The sequence below is a fragment of the Leptodactylus fuscus genome, unplaced genomic scaffold (genome assembly GCF_031893055.1).
Source record: "Leptodactylus fuscus isolate aLepFus1 unplaced genomic scaffold, aLepFus1.hap2 HAP2_SCAFFOLD_126, whole genome shotgun sequence".
Taxonomy (NCBI): Eukaryota; Metazoa; Chordata; class Amphibia; order Anura; family Leptodactylidae; genus Leptodactylus; species Leptodactylus fuscus.
This window is the reverse complement of record NW_027440099.1, coordinates 169,126-190,677: the sequence shown is the minus strand read 5'-3', so window position 1 is coordinate 190,677 and position 21,552 is coordinate 169,126. Positions and strand designations below refer to the sequence as shown.

Below are 21,552 nucleotides of genomic sequence, written 5' to 3'. Positions count from 1 at the left end.
ACTATATACATGTATACAGGCTTACCCCTCTCCACTGCACACAATGAGCTGACATGTGGCTATCTGTATGTATACACACTCAATATATACATGTATACAGGCATACACCTCTCCACTACACACAAGTACACACAATGAGCTGACATGTGGCTATCTGTATATATATATATATATATATATATATATATATACACACACACACACACACTTACTGTATACACGTATACAGGCTTACCCCTCTCCATTACACACAAGTACACACAATGAGCTGACGTGGCTACCTGTATGTATACACACTCACTATATACATGTATACAGGCTTACACCTCTCCACTACACACAAGTACACACAATGAGCTGACATGTGGCTATATATATATATATATATATATATATATATGTATATATGTATATATACACACACACTCACTATATACATGTATACAGGCTTACCCCTCTCCACTGCACACAATGAGCTGACATGTGGCTATCTGTATGTATACACACTCACTATATACATGTATACAGGCATACACCTCTCCACTACACACAAGTACACACAATGAGCTGACACATCCTCAGTCGCGCCCATCAGTCCTTCCTTTTTGGGGTTAGTCCCCGCAGTGCAGACGGCTCCATCGTGGATTCGGGCAGTTCTGCTGCAGTGTCCAGACCCCTTCACTTTATAGGTCTGGGGGCAAACGCTGCTGAGAACAGCTGATGGGGGGGCAGCAGACTTAACTATAGGCACCCCTCCACCACAAAGTATATTTGGGATTAGGTGAATATATTGATGTAGGTAATACAAGCACCAGGTCAGTTCGCTCGCACTTTGCTACCCCGGGTGTATTATGCAGATGAGCCCCTTTTCCTTGTTCTAGGTGTTGGCCCCTTCTGTCCTGTCTGCCTCGCACCGGCCATTCCAGATAATATAGTCCGTCACTGTGTTTGTGTCTCCACAGATGGATTCAGCCGGAGTAATCTCCCCGAGAGTTGTACCCTGAGTCCTCTGTATTCCCAGGACTGCCCGGAGGAGAAGGTCTCTGAGAACCCTTTGGTAGATGCCAGTAAAGGGGTTTATCTCATTGGTGGGGACCATACCTGGGACCTCCGCACATCAATGGATGGTCGTGACCATGTACGTACTGTAGGGCCGCCTGTGCCTCATATGGTAGCTCTGCCCCACTCACTTGAATGGGATCGAGCTGTTTCTGTACCATGTGACTGATGAATGTGATGTCATCGGCACAGGAAAGCGGTTGCAGCGCTGGGTGAGAATTCGTGTTACGTATTGTCATATCCTAAGGACAGATTATGAATATGGAAGTCCCGGAAAGTCTCCCCAAGATCTGACCATAAAGTGACTGAACCAAAAGTCTTTCTCCATTATGTCTCCTCTGTTTAGGGTGAAGATCTGATGGACATTAAGATTGAGGTTATAGATGAAGAGGAGACGGATGTCTGGGCCGATCAGCAGTGTAAGGAGGGTCTAAGGGTCCTCCAGATACTACAACTCCCATCACCTCCTCATCCCATGCAGTCATTGTATCAATTTGTGTCTCCACAGATGGACTCCATGACAGAAATCCCCCCGAGAGATGTCCCCTGAGCCCTCTGTATTCCCAGGACTGCCCGGAGGAGAATGTCCCAAACAGTCAGCAGGTAGGTGGCGCTGCTGAGTCCTGGGCTACATCTATATAGGGGGTGGAGCTCGCTGCTCCTGTACTCATACATGTACCAGACAGTCAGCAGGTAGATAGCGCTGCTGAGTCCTGGGGTACATCTATATAGGGGGTGGAGCTCCTGCACTCATACATGTACCAGACAGTCAGCAGGTAGATGGCGCTGCTGAGTCCTGGGGTTCATCTATATAGGGGGTGGAGCTCCTGCACTCATACATGTACCAGACAGTCAGCAGGTAGATAGCGCTGCTGAGTCCTGGGGTACATCTATATAGGGGGTGGAGCTCCTGCACTCATACATATACCAGACAGTCAGCAGGTAGATGGCGCTGCTGAGTCCTGGGGTACATCTATATAGGGGGTGGAGCTCGCCGCTCCTGCACTCATACATGTACCAGACAGTCAGCAGGTAGATGGCGCTGCTGAGTCCTGGGGTACATCTATATAGGGGGTGGAGCTCGCCGCTCCTGTACTCATACATGTACCAGACAGTCAGCAGGTAGATGGCGCTGCTGAGTCCTGGGGTACATCTATATAGGGGGTGGAGCTCGCCGCTCCTGCACTCATACATGTACCAGACAGTCAGCAGGTAGATGGCGCTGCTGAGTCCTGGGGTACATCTATATAGGGGGTGGAGCTCGCCGCTCCTGCACTCATACATGTACCAGACAGTCAGCAGGTAGATGGCGCTGCTGAGTCCTGGGGTACATCTATATAGGGGGTGGAGCTCACCGCTCCTGCACTCATACATGTACCAGACAGTCAGCAGGTAGGGGGCGCTGCTGAGTCCTGGGGTACATCTATATAGGGGGTGGAGCTCGCCGCTCCTGTACTCATACATGTACCAGACAGTCAGCAGGTAGATGGCGCTGCTGAGTCCTGGGGTACATCTATATAGGGGGTGGAGCTCGCCGCTCCTGCACTCATACATGTACCAGACAGTCAGCAGGTAGATGGCGCTGCTGAGTCCTGGGGTACATCTATATAGGGGGTGGAGCTCGCCGCTCCTGCACTCATACATGTACCAGACAGTCAGCAGGTAGATGGCGCTGCTGAGTCCTGGGGTACATCTATATAGGGGGTGGAGCTCACCGCTCCTGCACTCATACATGTACCAGACAGTCAGCAGGTAGGGGGCGCTGCTGAGTCCTGGGGTACATCTATATAGGGGGTGGAGCTCACCGCTCCTGCACTCATACATGTACCAGACAGTCAGCAGGTAGATGGCGCTGCTGAGTCCTGGGGTACATCTATATAGGGGGTGGAGCTCGCCGCTCCTGTACTCATACATGTACCAGAAAGTCAGCAGATAGATGGCGCTGCTGAGTCCTGGAGTACATCTATATAGGGGGTGGAGCTCCTGTACTCATACATGTACCAGACAGTCAGCAGGTAGATGGCGCTGCTGAGTCCTGGGGTACATCTATATAGGGGGTGGAGCTCCTGCACTCATACATGTACCAGACAGTCAGCAGGTAGATGGCGCTGCTGAGTCCTGGGGTACATCTATATAGGGGGTGGAGCTCCCCGCTCCTGTACTCATACATGTACCAGACAGTCAGCAGGTAGATGGCGCTGCTGAGTCCTGGGGTACATCTATATAGGGGGTGGAGCTCGCCGCTCCTGTACTCATACATGTACCAGACAGTCAGCAGGTAGATGGCGCTGCTGAGTCCTGGGGTACATCTATATAGGGGGTGGAGCTCGCCGCTCCTGTACTCATACATGTACCAGACAGTCAGCAGGTAGATGGTGCTGCTGAGTCCTGGGGTACATCTATATAGGGGGTGGAGCTCGCCGCTCCTGTACTCATACATGTACCAGACAGTCAGCAGGTAGATGGCGCTGCTGAGTCCTGGGGTCCATCTATATAGGGGGTGGAGCTCCCCGCTCCTGCACTCATACATGTACCAGACAGTCAGCAGGTAGATGGCGCTGCTGAGTCCTGGGGTACATCTATATAGGGGGTGGAGCTCGCCGCTCCTGCACTCATACATGTACCAGACAGTCAGCAGGTAGATGGCGCTGCTGAGTCCTGGGGTACATGTATATAGGGGGTGGAGCTCGCCGCTCCTGTACTCATACATGTACCAGACAGTCAGCAGGTAGATGGCGCTGCTGAGTCCTGGGGTACATGTATATAGGGGGTGGAGCTCACCGCTCCTGCACTCATACATGTACCAGACAGTCAGCAGGTAGATGGCGCTGCTGAGTCTTGGGGCACATCTATATAGGGGGTGGAGCTCGCCGCTCCTGCACTCATACATGTACCAGACAGTCAGCAGGTAGATGGCGCTGCTGAGTCCTGGGGTACATGTATATAGGGGGTGGAGCTCCTGCACTCATACATGTACCAGACAGTCAGCAGGTAGATGGCGCTGCTGAGTCCTGGGGTACATGTATATAGGGGGTGGAGCTCCTGCACTCATACATGTACCAGACAGTCAGCAGGTAGATGGCGCTGCTGAGTCCTGGGGTACATCTATATAGGGGGTGGAGCTCCTGTACTCATACATGTACCAGACAGTCAGCAGGTAGATGGCGCTGCTGAGTCTTGGGGCACATCTATATAGGGGGTGGAGCTCGCCGCTCCTGCACTCATACATGTACCAGACAGTCAGCAGGTAGATGGCGCTGCTGAGTCCTGGGGCACATCTATATAGGGGGTGGAGCTCACCGCTCCTGTACTCATACATGTACCAGACAGTCAGCAGGTAGATGGCGCTGCTGAGTCCTGGGGTACATGTATATAGGGGGTGGAGCTCACCGCTCCTGCACTCATACATGTACCAGACAGTCAGCAGGTAGATGGCGCTGCTGAGTCCTGGGGTACATCTATATAGGGGGTGGAGCTCCTGCACTCATACATGTCCCAGACAATCAGCAGGTAGATGGCGCTGCTGAGTCCTGGGGTACATCTATATAGGGGGTGGAGCTCACCGCTCCTGTACTCATACATGTACCAGACAGTCAGCAGGTAGATGGCGCTGCTGAGTCCTGGGGTACATCTATATAGGGGGTGGAGCTCGCCGCTCCTGCACTCATACATGTACCAGACAGTCGGCAGGTAGATGGCGCTGCTGAGTCCTGGGGTACATCTATATAGGGGGTGGAGCTCGCGGCTCCTGTACTCATACATGTACAAGACAGTCAGCAGGTAGATGGCGCTGCTGAGTCCTGGGGTACATCTATATAGGTGGTGGAGCTCGCCGCTCCTGCACTCATACATGTCCCAGACAGTCGGCAGGTAGATGGCGCTGCTGAGTCCTGGGGTACATCTATATAGGGGGTGGAGCTCCTGTACTCATACATGTACCAGACAGTCAGCAGGTAGATGGCGCTGCTGAGTCCTGGGGCACATGTATATAGGGGGTGCAGCTTGCCGCTCCTGCACTCATACATGTACCAGACAGTCAGCAGGTAGATGGCGCTGCTGAGTCCTGGGGTACATCTATATAGGGGGTGGAGCTCCTGCACTCATACATGTACCAGACAGTCAGCAGGTAGATGGCGCTGCTGAGTCCTGGGGTACATCTATATAGGGGGTGGAGCTCACCGTTCCTGCACTCATACATGTACCAGACAGTCAGCAGGTAGATGGCGCTGCTGAGTCCTGGGGTACATCTATATAGGGGGTGGATCTCCTGCACTCATACATGTACCAGACAGTCAGCAGGTAGATGGCGCTGCTGAGTCCTGGGGCATATGTATATAGGGGGTGGAGCTCCCCGCTCCTGCACTCATACATGTCCCAGACAGTCAGCAAGTAGATGGCGCTGCTGAGTCCTGGGGTACATCTATATAGGGGGTGGAGCTCGCCGCTCCTGCACTCATACATGTACCAGACAGTCAGCAGGTAGATGGCGCTGCTGAGTCCTGGGGTACATCTATATAGGGGGTGGAGCTCGCTGCTCCTGTACTCATACATGTACCAGACAGTCAGCAGGTAGATGGCACTGCTGAGTCCTGGGGTACATCTATATAGGGGGTGGAGCTCGCTGCTCCTGTACTCATACATGTACCAGACAGTCAGCAGGTAGATGGCACTGCTGAGTCCTGGGGTACATCTATATAGGGGGTGGAGCTCACCGCTCCTGCACTCATACATGTACCAGACAGTCAGCAGGTAGATGGCGCTGCTGAGTCCTGGGGTACATCTATATAGGGGGTGGAGCTCACCGCTCCTGTACTCTTACATGTACCATACAGTCAGCAGGTAGATGGCGCTGCTGAGTCCTGGGGTACATCTATATAGGGGGTGGAGCTCACCGCTCCTGTACTCTTACATGTCCCAGACAGTCAGCAGGTAGATGGCGCTGCTGAGTCCTGGGGTACATCTATATAGGGGGTGGAGCTCCCCGCTCCTGCACTCATACATGTACCAGACAGTCAGCAGGTAGATGGCGCTGCTGAGTCCTGGGGTACATCTATATAGGGGGTGGAGCTCGCCGCTCCTGTACTCATACATGTACCAGACAGTCAGCAGGTAGATGGCGCTGCTGAGTCCTGGGGTACATGTATATAGGGGGTGGAGCTCACCGCTCCTGCACTCATACATGTACCAGACAGTCAGAAGGTAGATGGCGCTGCTGAGTCTTGGGGCACATCTATATAGGGGGTGGAGCTCGCCGCTCCTGCACTCATACATGTACCAGACAGTCAGCAGGTAGATGGCGCTGCTGAGTCCTGGGGGACATCTATATAGGGGGCGGAGCTCACCGTTCCTGCACTCATACATGTACCAGACAGTCAGCAGGTAGATGGCGCTGCTGAGTCCTGGGGTACATCTATATAGGGGGTGGAGCTCGCCACTCCTGCACTCATACATGTACCAGACAGTCAGCAGGTAGATGGCGCTGCTGAGTCCTGGGGTACATCTATATAGGGGGTGGAGCTCGCCGCTCCTGTACTCATACATGTACCAGACAGTCAGCAGGTAGATGGCGCTGCTGAGTCCTGGGGTATATCTATATAGGGGGTGGAGCTCCTGTACTCATACATGTACCATACAGTCAGCAGGTAGATGGCGCTGCTGAGTCCTGGGGTACATCTATATAGGGGGTGGAGCTCGCCGCTCCTGCACTCATACATGTACCAGACAGTCAGCAGGTAGATGGCACTGCTGAGTCCTGGAGTACATCTATATAGGGGGTGGAGCTCCTGCACTCATACATGTACCAGACAGTCAGCAGGTAGATGGCGCTGCTGAGTCCTGGAGTACATCTATATAGGGGGTGGAGCTCGCCGCTCCTGCACTCATACATGTAGCAGACAGTCAGCAGGTAGATGGCACTGCTGAGTCCTGGGGTACATCTATATAGGGGGTGGAGCTCACCGCTCCTGTAATCATACATGTACCAGACAGTCAGCAGGTAGATGGCGCTGCTGAGTCCTGGGGTACATCTATATAGGGGGTGGAGCTCCCCGCTCCTGCACTCATACATGTACCAGACAGTCAGCAGGTAGATGGCGCTGCTGAGTCCTGGGGTACATCTATATAGGGGGTGGAGCTCGCCGCCCCTGCACTCATACATGTACCAGACAGTCAGCAGGTAGATAGCGCTGCTGAGTCCTGGGGTACATCTATATAGGGGGTGGAGCTCCTGCACTCATACATGTAGCAGACAGTCAGCAGGTAGATGGCGCTGCTGAGTCCTGGGGTACATCTATATAGGGGGTGGAGCTCGCCGCTCCTGTACTCATACATGTACCAGACAGTCAGCAGGTAGATGGCGCTGCTGAGTCCTGGGGTACATCTATATAGGGGGTGGAGCTCCTGCACTCATACATGTACCAGACAGTCAGCCGGTAGATGGCGCTGCTGAGTCCTGGGGTACATCTATATAGGGGGTGGAGCTCACCGCTCCTGCACTCATACATGTACCAGACAGTCAGCCGGTAGATGGCGCTGCTGAGTCCTGGGGCACATCTATATAGGGGGTGGAGCTCGCCGCTCCTGTACTCATACATGTACCAGACAGTCAGCAGGTAGATGGCGCTGCTGAGTCCTGGGGTACATCTATATAGGGGGTGGAGCTCCTGCACTCATACATGTACCAGACAGTCAGCCGGTAGATGGCGCTGCTGAGTCCTGGGGCACATCTATATAGGGGGTGGAGCTCGCCGCTCCTGTACTCATACATGTACCAGACAGTCAGCAGGTAGATGGCACTGCTGAGTCCTGGGGTACATCTATATAGGGGGTGGAGCTCACCGCTCCTGTACTCATACATGTACCAGACAGTCAGCAGGTAGATGGCGCTGCTGAGTCCTGGGGTACATCTATATAGGGGGTGGAGCTCACCGCCCCTGTACTCATACATGTACCAGACAGTCAGCAGGTAGATGGCGCTGCTGAGTCCTGGGGTACATCTATATAGGGGGTGGAGCTCGCCGCTCCTGTACTCATACATGTACCAGACAGTCAGCAGGTAGATGGCGCTGCTGAGTCCTGGGGTACATCTATATAGGGGGTGGAGCTCACCGCTCCTGTACTCTTACATGTCCCAGACAGTCAGCAGGTAGATGGCGCTGCTGAGTCCTGGGGTACATCTATATAGGGGGTGGAGCTCCTGCACTCATACATGGACCAGACAGTCAGCAGGTAGATGGCGCTGCTGAGTCCTGGGGTACAGCTATATAGGGGGTGGAGCTCCTGTACTCATACATGTACCAGACAGTCAGCAGGTAGGGGGCGCTGCTGAGTCCTGGGGTACATCTATATAGGGGGTGGAGCTCACCGCTCCTGTACTCTTACATGTACCAGACAGTCAGCAGGTAGATGGCGCTGCTGAGTCCTGGGGTACATCTATATAGAGGGTGGAGCTCCCCGCTCCTGCACTCATACATCTACCAGACAGTCAGCAGGTAGATGGCGCTGCTGAGTCCTGGGGTACATCTATATAGGGGGTGGAGCTCACCGCTCCTGTACTCATACATGTACCATACAGTCAGCAGGTAGATGGCGCTGATGAGTCCTGGGGTACATCTATATAGGGGGTGGAGCTCGCTGCTCCTGTACTCATACATGTACCAGACAGTCAGCAGGTAGATGGCGCTGCTGAGTCCTGGGGTACATCTGTATAGGGGGTGGAGCTCCTGCACTCATACATGTAGCAGACAGTCAGCAGGTAGATGGCGCTGCTGAGTCCTGGGGTACATCTATATAGAGGTGGAGCTCGCCGCTCCTGTACTCATACATGTCCCAGACAGTCAGCAGGTAGATGGCGCTGCTGAGTCCTGGGGTACATCTATATAGGGGGTGGAGCTCGCCGCTCCTGTACTCATACATGTACCAGACAGTCAGCAGGTAGATGGCGCTGCTGAGTCCTGGGGTATATCTATATAGGGGGTGGAGCTCCTGTACTCATACATGTACCAGACAGTCAGCAGGTAGATGGCGCTGCTGAGTCCTGGGGTACATCTATATAGGGAGTGGAGCTCGCCGCTCCTGCACTCATACATGTACCAGACAGTCAGCAGGTAGATGGCGCTGCTGAGTCCTGGGGTACATCTATATAGGGGGTGGAGCTCACCGCTCCTGCACTCATACATGTACCAGACAGTCAGCAGGTAGATGGCGCTGCTGAGTCCTGGGGCATATGTATATAGGGGGTGGAGCTCACCGCTCCTGCACTCATACATGTACCAGACAGTCAGCAGGTAGATGGCGCTGCTGAGTCCTGGGGTACATCTATATAGGGGGTGGAGCTCGCCGCTCCTGCACTCATACATGTACCAGACAGTCAGCAGGTAGATGGCGCTGCTGAGTCCTGGAGTACATCTATATAGGGGGTGGAGCTCCTTTTCTCATACATGTACCAGACAGTCAGCAGGTAGATGGCGCTGCTGAGTCCTGGGGTACATCTATATAGGGGGTGGAGCTCACCGCTCCTGTACTCATACATGTACCAGACAGTCAGCAGGTAGATGGCGCTGCTGAGTCCTGGGGTACATGTATATAGGGGGTGGAGCTCGCCGCTCCTGTACTCATAAATGTACCAGACAGTCAGCCGGTAGATGGCGCTGCTGAGTCCTGGGCTACATCTATATAGGGGGTGGAGCTCACCACTCCTGTACTCATACATGTACCAGACAGTCAGCAGGTAGATGGCGCTGCTGAGTCCTGGGGTACATCTATATAGGGGGTGGAGCTCGCCGCTCCTGCACTCATACATGTACCAGACAGTCAGCAGGTAGATGGCGCTGCTGAGTCCTGGGGTACATCTATATAGGGGGTGGAGCTCGCTGCTCCTGTACTCATACATGTACCAGACAGTCAGCAGGTAGATGGCGCTGCTGAGTCCTGGGGTACATCTATATAGGGGGTGGAGCTCCTGTACTCATACATGTACCAGACAGTCAGCAGGTAGATGGCGCTGCTGAGTCCTGGGGTACATCTATATAGGGGGTGGAGCTCGCCGCTCCTGCACTCATACATGTACCAGACAGTCAGCAGGTAGATGGCGCTGCTGAGTCCTGGGGTACATCTATATAGGGGGTGGAGCTCGCCGCTCCTGTACTCATACATGTACCAGACAGTCAGCAGGTAGATGGCGCTGCTGAGTCCTGGGGTACATGTATATAGGGGGTGGAGCTCACCGCTCCTGCACTCATACATGTACCAGACAGTCAGAAGGTAGATGGCGCTGCTGAGTCTTGGGGCACATCTATATAGGGGGTGGAGCTCGCCGCTCCTGCACTCATACATGTACCAGACAGTCAGCAGGTAGATGGCGCTGCTGAGTCCTGGGGGACATCTATATAGGGGGCGGAGCTCACCGTTCCTGCACTCATACATGTACCAGACAGTCAGCAGGTAGATGGCGCTGCTGAGTCCTGGGGTACATGTATATAGGGGGTGGAGCTCACCGCTCCTGCACTCATACATGTACCAGACAGTCAGCAGGTAGATGGCGCTGCTGAGTCCTGGGGTACATCTATATAGGGGGTGGAGCTCCTGCACTCATACATGTCCCAGACAATCAGCAGGTAGATGGCGCTGCTGAGTCCTGGGGTACATCTATATAGGGGGTGGAGCTCACCGCTCCTGTACTCATACATGTACCAGACAGTCAGCAGGTAGATGGCGCTGCTGAGTCCTGGGGTACATCTATATAGGGGGTGGAGCTCGCCGCTCCTGCACTCATACATGTACCAGACAGTCGGCAGGTAGATGGCGCTGCTGAGTCCTGGGGTACATCTATATAGGGGGTGGAGCTCGCGGCTCCTGTACTCATACATGTACAAGACAGTCAGCAGGTAGATGGCGCTGCTGAGTCCTGGGGTACATCTATATAGGTGGTGGAGCTCGCCGCTCCTGCACTCATACATGTCCCAGACAGTCGGCAGGTAGATGGCGCTGCTGAGTCCTGGGGTACATCTATATAGGGGGTGGAGCTCCTGTACTCATACATGTACCAGACAGTCAGCAGGTAGATGGCGCTGCTGAGTCCTGGGGCACATGTATATAGGGGGTGCAGCTTGCCGCTCCTGCACTCATACATGTACCAGACAGTCAGCAGGTAGATGGCGCTGCTGAGTCCTGGGGTACATCTATATAGGGGGTGGAGCTCCTGCACTCATACATGTACCAGACAGTCAGCAGGTAGATGGCGCTGCTGAGTCCTGGGGTACATCTATATAGGGGGTGGAGCTCACCGTTCCTGCACTCATACATGTACCAGACAGTCAGCAGGTAGATGGCGCTGCTGAGTCCTGGGGTACATCTATATAGGGGGTGGATCTCCTGCACTCATACATGTACCAGACAGTCAGCAGGTAGATGGCGCTGCTGAGTCCTGGGGCATATGTATATAGGGGGTGGAGCTCCCCGCTCCTGCACTCATACATGTCCCAGACAGTCAGCAGGTAGATGGCGCTGCTGAGTCCTGGGGTACATCTATATAGGGGGTGGAGCTCGCCGCTCCTGCACTCATACATGTACCAGACAGTCAGCAGGTAGATGGCGCTGCTGAGTCCTGGGGTACATCTATATAGGGGGTGGAGCTCGCTGCTCCTGTACTCATACATGTACCAGACAGTCAGCAGGTAGATGGCACTGCTGAGTCCTGGGGTACATCTATATAGGGGGTGGAGCTCGCTGCTCCTGTACTCATACATGTACCAGACAGTCAGCAGGTAGATGGCACTGCTGAGTCCTGGGGTACATCTATATAGGGGGTGGAGCTCACCGCTCCTGCACTCATACATGTACCAGACAGTCAGCAGGTAGATGGCGCTGCTGAGTCCTGGGGTACATCTATATAGGGGGTGGAGCTCACCGCTCCTGTACTCTTACATGTACCATACAGTCAGCAGGTAGATGGCGCTGCTGAGTCCTGGGGTACATCTATATAGGGGGTGGAGCTCACCGCTCCTGTACTCTTACATGTCCCAGACAGTCAGCAGGTAGATGGCGCTGCTGAGTCCTGGGGTACATCTATATAGGGGGTGGAGCTCCCCGCTCCTGCACTCATACATGTACCAGACAGTCAGCAGGTAGATGGCGCTGCTGAGTCCTGGGGTACATCTATATAGGGGGTGGAGCTCGCCGCTCCTGTACTCATACATGTACCAGACAGTCAGCAGGTAGATGGCGCTGCTGAGTCCTGGGGTACATGTATATAGGGGGTGGAGCTCACCGCTCCTGCACTCATACATGTACCAGACAGTCAGAAGGTAGATGGCGCTGCTGAGTCTTGGGGCACATCTATATAGGGGGTGGAGCTCGCCGCTCCTGCACTCATACATGTACCAGACAGTCAGCAGGTAGATGGCGCTGCTGAGTCCTGGGGGACATCTATATAGGGGGCGGAGCTCACCGTTCCTGCACTCATACATGTACCAGACAGTCAGCAGGTAGATGGCGCTGCTGAGTCCTGGGGTACATCTATATAGGGGGTGGAGCTCGCCACTCCTGCACTCATACATGTACCAGACAGTCAGCAGGTAGATGGCGCTGCTGAGTCCTGGGGTACATCTATATAGGGGGTGGAGCTCGCCGCTCCTGTACTCATACATGTACCAGACAGTCAGCAGGTAGATGGCGCTGCTGAGTCCTGGGGTATATCTATATAGGGGGTGGAGCTCCTGTACTCATACATGTACCATACAGTCAGCAGGTAGATGGCGCTGCTGAGTCCTGGGGTACATCTATATAGGGGGTGGAGCTCGCCGCTCCTGCACTCATACATGTACCAGACAGTCAGCAGGTAGATGGCGCTGCTGAGTCCTGGAGTACATCTATATAGGGGGTGGAGCTCGCCGCTCCTGCACTCATACATGTAGCAGACAGTCAGCAGGTAGATGGCACTGCTGAGTCCTGGGGTACATCTATATAGGGGGTGGAGCTCACCGCTCCTGTAATCATACATGTACCAGACAGTCAGCAGGTAGATGGCGCTGCTGAGTCCTGGGGTACATCTATATAGGGGGTGGAGCTCCCCGCTCCTGCACTCATACATGTACCAGACAGTCAGCCGGTAGATGGCGCTGCTGAGTCCTGGGGCACATCTATATAGGGGGTGGAGCTCGCCGCTCCTGTACTCATACATGTACCAGACAGTCAGCAGGTAGATGGCGCTGCTGAGTCCTGGGGTACATCTATATAGGGGGTGGAGCTCCTGCACTCATACATGTAGCAGACAGTCAGCAGGTAGATGGCGCTGCTGAGTCCTGGGGTACATCTATATAGGGGGTGGAGCTCGCCGCTCCTGTACTCATACATGTACCAGACAGTCAGCAGGTAGATGGCGCTGCTGAGTCCTGGGGTACATCTATATAGGGGGTGGAGCTCCTGCACTCATACATGTACCAGACAGTCAGCCGGTAGATGGCGCTGCTGAGTCCTGGGGTACATCTATATAGGGGGTGGAGCTCACCGCTCCTGCACTCATACATGTACCAGACAGTCAGCCGGTAGATGGCGCTGCTGAGTCCTGGGGCACATCTATATAGGGGGTGGAGCTCGCCGCTCCTGTACTCATACATGTACCAGACAGTCAGCAGGTAGATGGCGCTGCTGAGTCCTGGGGTACATCTATATAGGGGGTGGAGCTCCTGCACTCATACATGTACCAGACAGTCAGCCGGTAGATGGCGCTGCTGAGTCCTGGGGCACATCTATATAGGGGGTGGAGCTCGCCGCTCCTGTACTCATACATGTACCAGACAGTCAGCAGGTAGATGGCACTGCTGAGTCCTGGGGTACATCTATATAGGGGGTGGAGCTCACCGCTCCTGTACTCATACATGTACCAGACAGTCAGCAGGTAGATGGCGCTGCTGAGTCCTGGGGTACATCTATATAGGGGGTGGAGCTCACCGCCCCTGTACTCATACATGTACCAGACAGTCAGCAGGTAGATGGCGCTGCTGAGTCCTGGGGTACATCTATATAGGGGGTGGAGCTCGCCGCTCCTGTACTCATACATGTACCAGACAGTCAGCAGGTAGATGGCGCTGCTGAGTCCTGGGGTACATCTATATAGGGGGTGGAGCTCACCGCTCCTGTACTCTTACATGTCCCAGACAGTCAGCAGGTAGATGGCGCTGCTGAGTCCTGGGGTACATCTATATAGGGGGTGGAGCTCCTGCACTCATACATGGACCAGACAGTCAGCAGGTAGATGGCGCTGCTGAGTCCTGGGGTACAGCTATATAGGGGGTGGAGCTCCTGTACTCATACATGTACCAGACAGTCAGCAGGTAGGGGGCGCTGCTGAGTCCTGGGGTACATCTATATAGGGGGTGGAGCTCACCGCTCCTGTACTCTTACATGTACCAGACAGTCAGCAGGTAGATGGCGCTGCTGAGTCCTGGGGTACATCTATATAGAGGGTGGAGCTCCCCGCTCCTGCACTCATACATCTACCAGACAGTCAGCAGGTAGATGGCGCTGCTGAGTCCTGGGGTACATCTATATAGGGGGTGGAGCTCACCGCTCCTGTACTCATACATGTACCATACAGTCAGCAGGTAGATGGCGCTGATGAGTCCTGGGGTACATCTATATAGGGGGTGGAGCTCGCTGCTCCTGTACTCATACATGTACCAGACAGTCAGCAGGTAGATGGCGCTGCTGAGTCCTGGGGTACATCTGTATAGGGGGTGGAGCTCCTGCACTCATACATGTAGCAGACAGTCAGCAGGTAGATGGCGCTGCTGAGTCCTGGGGTACATCTATATAGAGGTGGAGCTCGCCGCTCCTGTACTCATACATGTCCCAGACAGTCAGCAGGTAGATGGCGCTGCTGAGTCCTGGGGTACATCTATATAGGGGGTGGAGCTCGCCGCTCCTGTACTCATACATGTACCAGACAGTCAGCAGGTAGATGGCGCTGCTGAGTCCTGGGGTATATCTATATAGGGGGTGGAGCTCCTGTACTCATACATGTACCAGACAGTCAGCAGGTAGATGGCGCTGCTGAGTCCTGGGGTACATCTATATAGGGAGTGGAGCTCGCCGCTCCTGCACTCATACATGTACCAGACAGTCAGCAGGTAGATGGCGCTGCTGAGTCCTGGGGTACATCTATATAGGGGGTGGAGCTCACCGCTCCTGCACTCATACATGTACCAGACAGTCAGCAGGTAGATGGCGCTGCTGAGTCCTGGGGCATATGTATATAGGGGGTGGAGCTCACCGCTCCTGCACTCATACATGTACCAGACAGTCAGCAGGTAGATGGCGCTGCTGAGTCCTGGGGTACATCTATATAGGGGGTGGAGCTCGCCGCTCCTGCACTCATACATGTACCAGACAGTCAGCAGGTAGATGGCGCTGCTGAGTCCTGGAGTACATCTATATAGGGGGTGGAGCTCCTTTTCTCATACATGTACCAGACAGTCAGCAGGTAGATGGCGCTGCTGAGTCCTGGGGTACATCTATATAGGGGGTGGAGCTCACCGCTCCTGTACTCATACATGTACCAGACAGTCAGCAGGTAGATGGCGCTGCTGAGTCCTGGGGTACATGTATATAGGGGGTGGAGCTCGCCGCTCCTGTACTCATAAATGTACCAGACAGTCAGCCGGTAGATGGCGCTGCTGAGTCCTGGGCTACATCTATATAGGGGGTGGAGCTCACCACTCCTGTACTCATACATGTACCAGACAGTCAGCAGGTAGATGGCGCTGCTGAGTCCTGGGGTACATCTATATAGGGGGTGGAGCTCGCCGCTCCTGCACTCATACATGTACCAGACAGTCAGCAGGTAGATGGCGCTGCTGAGTCCTGGGGTACATCTATATAGGGGGTGGAGCTCGCTGCTCCTGTACTCATACATGTACCAGACAGTCAGCAGGTAGATGGCGCTGCTGAGTCCTGGGGTACATCTATATAGGGGGTGGAGCTCCTGTACTCATACATGTACCAGACAGTCAGCAGGTAGATGGCGCTGCTGAGTCCTGGGGTACATCTATATAGGGGGTGGAGCTCGCCGCTCCTGCACTCATACATGTACCAGACAGTCAGCAGGTAGATGGCGCTGCTGAGTCCTGGGGTACATCTATATAGGGGGTGGAGCTCGCCGCTCCTGTACTCATACATGTACCAGACAGTCAGCAGGTAGATGGCGCTGCTGAGTCCTGGGGTACATGTATATAGGGGGTGGAGCTCACCGCTCCTGCACTCATACATGTACCAGACAGTCAGAAGGTAGATGGCGCTGCTGAGTCTTGGGGCACATCTATATAGGGGGTGGAGCTCGCCGCTCCTGCACTCATACATGTACCAGACAGTCAGCAGGTAGATGGCGCTGCTGAGTCCTGGGGGACATCTATATAGGGGGCGGAGCTCACCGTTCCTGCACTCATACATGTACCAGACAGTCAGCAGGTAGATGGCGCTGCTGAGTCCTGGGGTACATCTATATAGGGGGTGGAGCTCGCCGCTCCTGCACTCATACATGTACCAGACAGTCAGCAGGTAGATGGCGCTGCTGAGTCCTGGGGTACATCTATATAGGGGGTGGAGCTCGCCACTCCTGCACTCATACATGTACCAGACAGTCAGCAGGTAGATGGCGCTGCTGAGTCCTGGGGTACATCTATATAGGGGGTGGAGCTCGCCGCTCCTGTACTCATACATGTACCAGACAGTCAGCAGGTAGATGGCGCTGCTGAGTCCTGGGGTATATCTATATAGGGGGTGGAGCTCCTGTACTCATACATGTACCATACAGTCAGCAGGTAGATGGCGCTGCTGAGTCCTGGGGTACATCTATATAGGGGGTGGAGCTCGCCGCTCCTGCACTCATACATGTACCAGACAGTCAGCAGGTAGATGGCGCTGCTGAGTCCTGGAGTACATCTATATAGGGGGTGGAGCTCGCCGCTCCTGCACTCATACATGTAGCAGACAGTCAGCAGGTAGATGGCACTGCTGAGTCCTGGGGTACATCTATATAGGGGGTGGAGCTCACCGCTCCTGTAATCATACATGTACCAGACAGTCAGCAGGTAGATGGCGCTGCTGAGTCCTGGGGTACATCTATATAGGGGGTGGAGCTCACCGCCCCTGCACTCATACATGTACCAGACAGTCAGCAGGTAGATGGCGCTGCTGAGTCCTGGGGTACATCTATATAGGGGGTGGAGCTCCTGCACTCATACATGTAGCAGACAGTCAGCAGGTAGATGGCGCTGCTGAGTCCTGGGGTACATCTATATAGGGGGTGGAGCTCGCCGCTCCTGTACTCATACATGTACCAGACAGTCAGCAGGTAGATGGCGCTGCTGAGTCCTGGGGTACATCTATATAGGGGGTGGAGCTCACCGCTCCTGTACTCATACATGTACCATACAGTCAGCAGGTAGATGGCGCTGCTGAGTCCTGGGGTACATCTATATAGGGGGTGGAGCTCCTGCACTCATACATGTAGCAGACAGTCAGCCGGTAGATGGCGCTGCTGAGTCCTGGGGCACATCTATATAGGGGGTGGAGCTCGCCGCTCCTGTACTCATACATGTACCAGACAGTCAGCAGGTAGATGGCACTGCTGAGTCCTGGGGTACATCTATATAGGGGGTGGAGCTCACCGCTCCTGTACTCATACATGTACCAGACAGTCAGCAGGTAGATGGCGCTGCTGAGTCCTGGGGTACATCTATATAGGGGGTGGAGCTCACCGCCCCTGCACTCATACATGTACCAGACAGTCAGCAGGTAGATGGCGCTGCTGAGTCCTGGGGTACATCTATATAGGGGGTGGAGCTCGCCGCTCCTGTACTCATACATGTACCAGACAGTCAGCAGGTAGATGGCGCTGCTGAGTCCTGGGGTACATCTATATAGGGGGTGGAGCTCGCCGCTCCTGCACTCATACATGTACCAGACAGTCAGCAGGTAGATGGCGCTGCTGAGTCCTGGGGTACATCTATATAGGGGGTGGAGCTCACCGCTCCTGTACTCTTACATGTCCCAGACAGTCAGCAGGTAGATGGCGCTGCTGAGTCCTGGGGTACATCTATATAGGGGGTGGAGCTCCTGCACTCATACATGGACCAGACAGTCAGCAGGTAGATGGCGCTGCTGAGTCCTGGGGTACAGCTATATAGGGGGTGGAGCTCCTGTACTCATACATGTACCAGACAGTCAGCAGGTAGGGGGCGCTGCTGAGTCCTGGGGTACATCTATATAGGGGGTGGAGCTCACCGCTCCTGTACTCTTACATGTACCAGACAGTCAGCAGGTAGATGGCGCTGCTGAGTCCTGGGGTACATCTATATAGAGGGTGGAGCTCCCCGCTCCTGCACTCATACATCTACCAGACAGTCAGCAGGTAGATGGCGCTGCTGAGTCCTGGGGTACATCTATATAGGGGGTGGAGCTCACCGCTCCTGTACTCATACATGTACCATACAGTCAGCAGGTAGATGGCGCTGATGAGTCCTGGGGTACATCTATATAGGGGGTGGAGCTCGCTGCTCCTGTACTCATACATGTACCAGACAGTCATCAGGTAGATGGCGCTGCTGAGTCCTGGGGTACATCTATATAGGGGGTGGAGCTCGCCACTCCTGCACTCATACATGTACCAGACAGTCAGCAGGTAGATGGCGCTGCTGAGTCCTGGGGTACATCTGTATAGGGGGTGGAGCTCCTGCACTCATACATGTAGCAGACAGTCAGCAGGTAGATGGCGCTGCTGAGTCCTGGGGTACATCTATATAGAGGTGGAGCTCGCCGCTCCTGTACTCATACATGTCCCAGACAGTCAGCAGGTAGATGGCGCTGCTGAGTCCTGGGGTACATCTATATAGGGGGTGGAGCTCGCCGCTCCTGTACTCATACATGTACCAGACAGTCAGCAGGTAGATGGCGCTGCTGAGTCCTGGGGTATATCTATATAGGGGGTGGAGCTCCTGTACTCATACATGTACCAGACAGTCAGCAGGTAGATGGCGCTGCTGAGTCCTGGGGTACATCTATATAGGGAGTGGAGCTCGCCGCTCCTGCACTCATACATGTACCAGACAGTCAGCAGGTAGATGGCGCTGCTGAGTCCTGGGGTACATCTATATAGGGGGTGGAGCTCACCGCTCCTGCACTCATACGTGTACCAGACAGTCAGCAGGTAGATGGCGCTGCTGAGTCCTGGGGCATATGTATATAGGGGGTGGAGCTCACCGCTCCTGCACTCATACATGTACCAGACAGTCAGCAGGTAGATGGCGCTGCTGAGTCCTGGAGTACATCTATATAGGGGGTGGAGCTCCTGTACTCATACATGTACCAGACAGTCAGCAGGTAGATGGCGCTGCTGAGTCCTGGGGTACATCTATATAGGGGGTGGAGCTCACCGCTCCTGTACTCATACATGTACCAGACAGTCAGCAGGTAGATGGCGCTGCTGAGTCCTGGGGTACATGTATATAGGGGGTGGAGCTCGCCGCTCCTGTACTCATAAATGTACCAGACAGTCAGCCGGTAGATGGCGCTGCTGAGTCCTGGGCTACATCTATATAGGGGGTGGAGCTCACCACTCCTGTACTCATACATGTACCAGACAGTCAGCAGGTAGATGGCGCTGCTGAGTCCTGGGGTACATCTATATAGGGGGTGGAGCTCGCCGCTCCTGCACTCATACATGTACCAGACAGTCAGCAGGTAGATGGCGCTGCTGAGTCCTGGGGTACATCTATATAGGGGGTGGAGCTCGCCGCTCCTGTACTCATACATGTACCAGACAGTCAGCAGGTAGATGGCGCTGCTGAGTCCTGGGGTACATCTATATAGGGGGTGGAGCTCACTGCTCCTGTACTCATACATGTACCAGACAGTCAGCAGGTAGATGGCGCTGCTGAGTCCTGGGGTACATGTATATAGGGGGTGGAGCTCACCGCTCCTGCACTCATACATGTACCAGACAGTCAGCAGGTAGATGGCGCTGCTGAGTCCTGGGGTACATCTATATAGGGGTGGAGCTCCTGTACTCATACATGTACCAGACAGTCAGCAGGTAGATGGCGCTGCTGAGTCCTGGGGTACATCTATATAGGGGGTGGAGCTCGCTGCTCCTGTACTCATACATGTACCAGACAGTCAGCAGGTAGATGGCGCTGCTGAGTCCTGGGGTACATCTATATAGGGGGTGGAGCTCCTGTACTCATACATGTACCAGACAGTCAGCAGGTAGATGGCGCTGCTGAGTCCTGGGGTACATCTATATAGGGGGTGGAGCTCGCCGCTCCTGCACTCATACATGTACCAGACAGTCAGCAGGTAGATGGCGCTGCTGAGTCCTGGGGTACATCTATATAGGGGGTGGAGCTCGCCGCTCCTATACTCATACATGTACCAGACAGTCAGCAGGTAGATGGCGCTGCTGAGTCCTGGGGTACATCTATATAGGGGGTGGAGCTCCTGTACTCATACATGTACCAGACAGTCAGCAGGTAGATGGCGCTGCTGAGTCCTGGGGTACATCTATATAGGGGGTGGAGCTCGCCGCTCCTATACTCATACATGTACCAGACAGTCAGCAGGTAGATGGCGCTGCTGAGTCCTGGGGTACAGCTATATAGGGGGTGGAGCTCGCCGCTCCTGTACTCATACATGTACCAGACAGTCAGCAGGTAGATGGCGCTGCTGAGTCCTGGGGTACATCTATATAGGGGGTGGAGCTCGCCTCTCCTGCACTCATACATGTACCAGACAGTCAGCAGGTAGATGGCGCTGCTGAGTCCTGGGGTACATCTATATAGGGGGTGGAGCTCACCGCTCCTGTACTCTTACATGTACCATACAGTCAGCAGGTAGATGGCGCTGCTGAGTCCTGGGGTACATCTATATAGGGGGTGGAGCTCACCGTTCCTGCACTCATACATGTACCAGACAGTCAGCAGGTAGATGGCGCTGCTGAGTCCTGGGGTACATCTATATAGAGGGTGGAGCTCCTGTACTCATACATGTACCAGACAGTCAGCAGGTAGATGGCGCTGCTGAGTCCTGGGGTACATCTATATAGGGGGTGGAGCTCACCGCTCCTGTACTCATACATGTACCAGACAGTCAGCAGGTAGATGGCGCTGCTGAGTCCTGGGGTACATCTATATAGGGGGTGGATCTCCTGCACTCATACATGTACCAGACAGTCAGCAGGTAGATGGCGCTGCTGAGTCCTGGGGTACATCTATATAGGGGGTGGAGCTCGCCGCTCCTGTACTCGTACATGTACCAGACAGTCAGCAGGTAGATGGCGCTGCTGAGTCCTGGGGTACATCTATATAGGGGGTGGAGCTCCTGCACTCATACATGTACCAGACAGTCAGCAGGTAGATGGCGCTGCTGAGTCCTGGGGTACATCTATATAGGGGGTGGAGCTCGCTGCTCCTGCACTCATACATGTACCAGACAGTCAGCAGG

General features: G+C 54.4%; 1 protein-coding gene across 1 annotated transcript in view; it reads left to right on the top strand.

Annotated features, from left to right (window-relative positions):
- Positions 1–21,552, top strand: part of LOC142186988 (uncharacterized) — a 74,617-nt gene that overhangs the window by 28,379 nt on the left and 24,686 nt on the right. Inside the window, exons 8-10 of the mRNA XM_075261403.1 lie at positions 963–1,138; positions 1,406–1,478; positions 1,568–1,662. Of these exons, the coding sequence (XP_075117504.1) occupies positions 963–1,138; positions 1,406–1,478; positions 1,568–1,662 (344 nt within the window). The remainder of the gene's footprint in view (positions 1–962; positions 1,139–1,405; positions 1,479–1,567; positions 1,663–21,552) is intronic.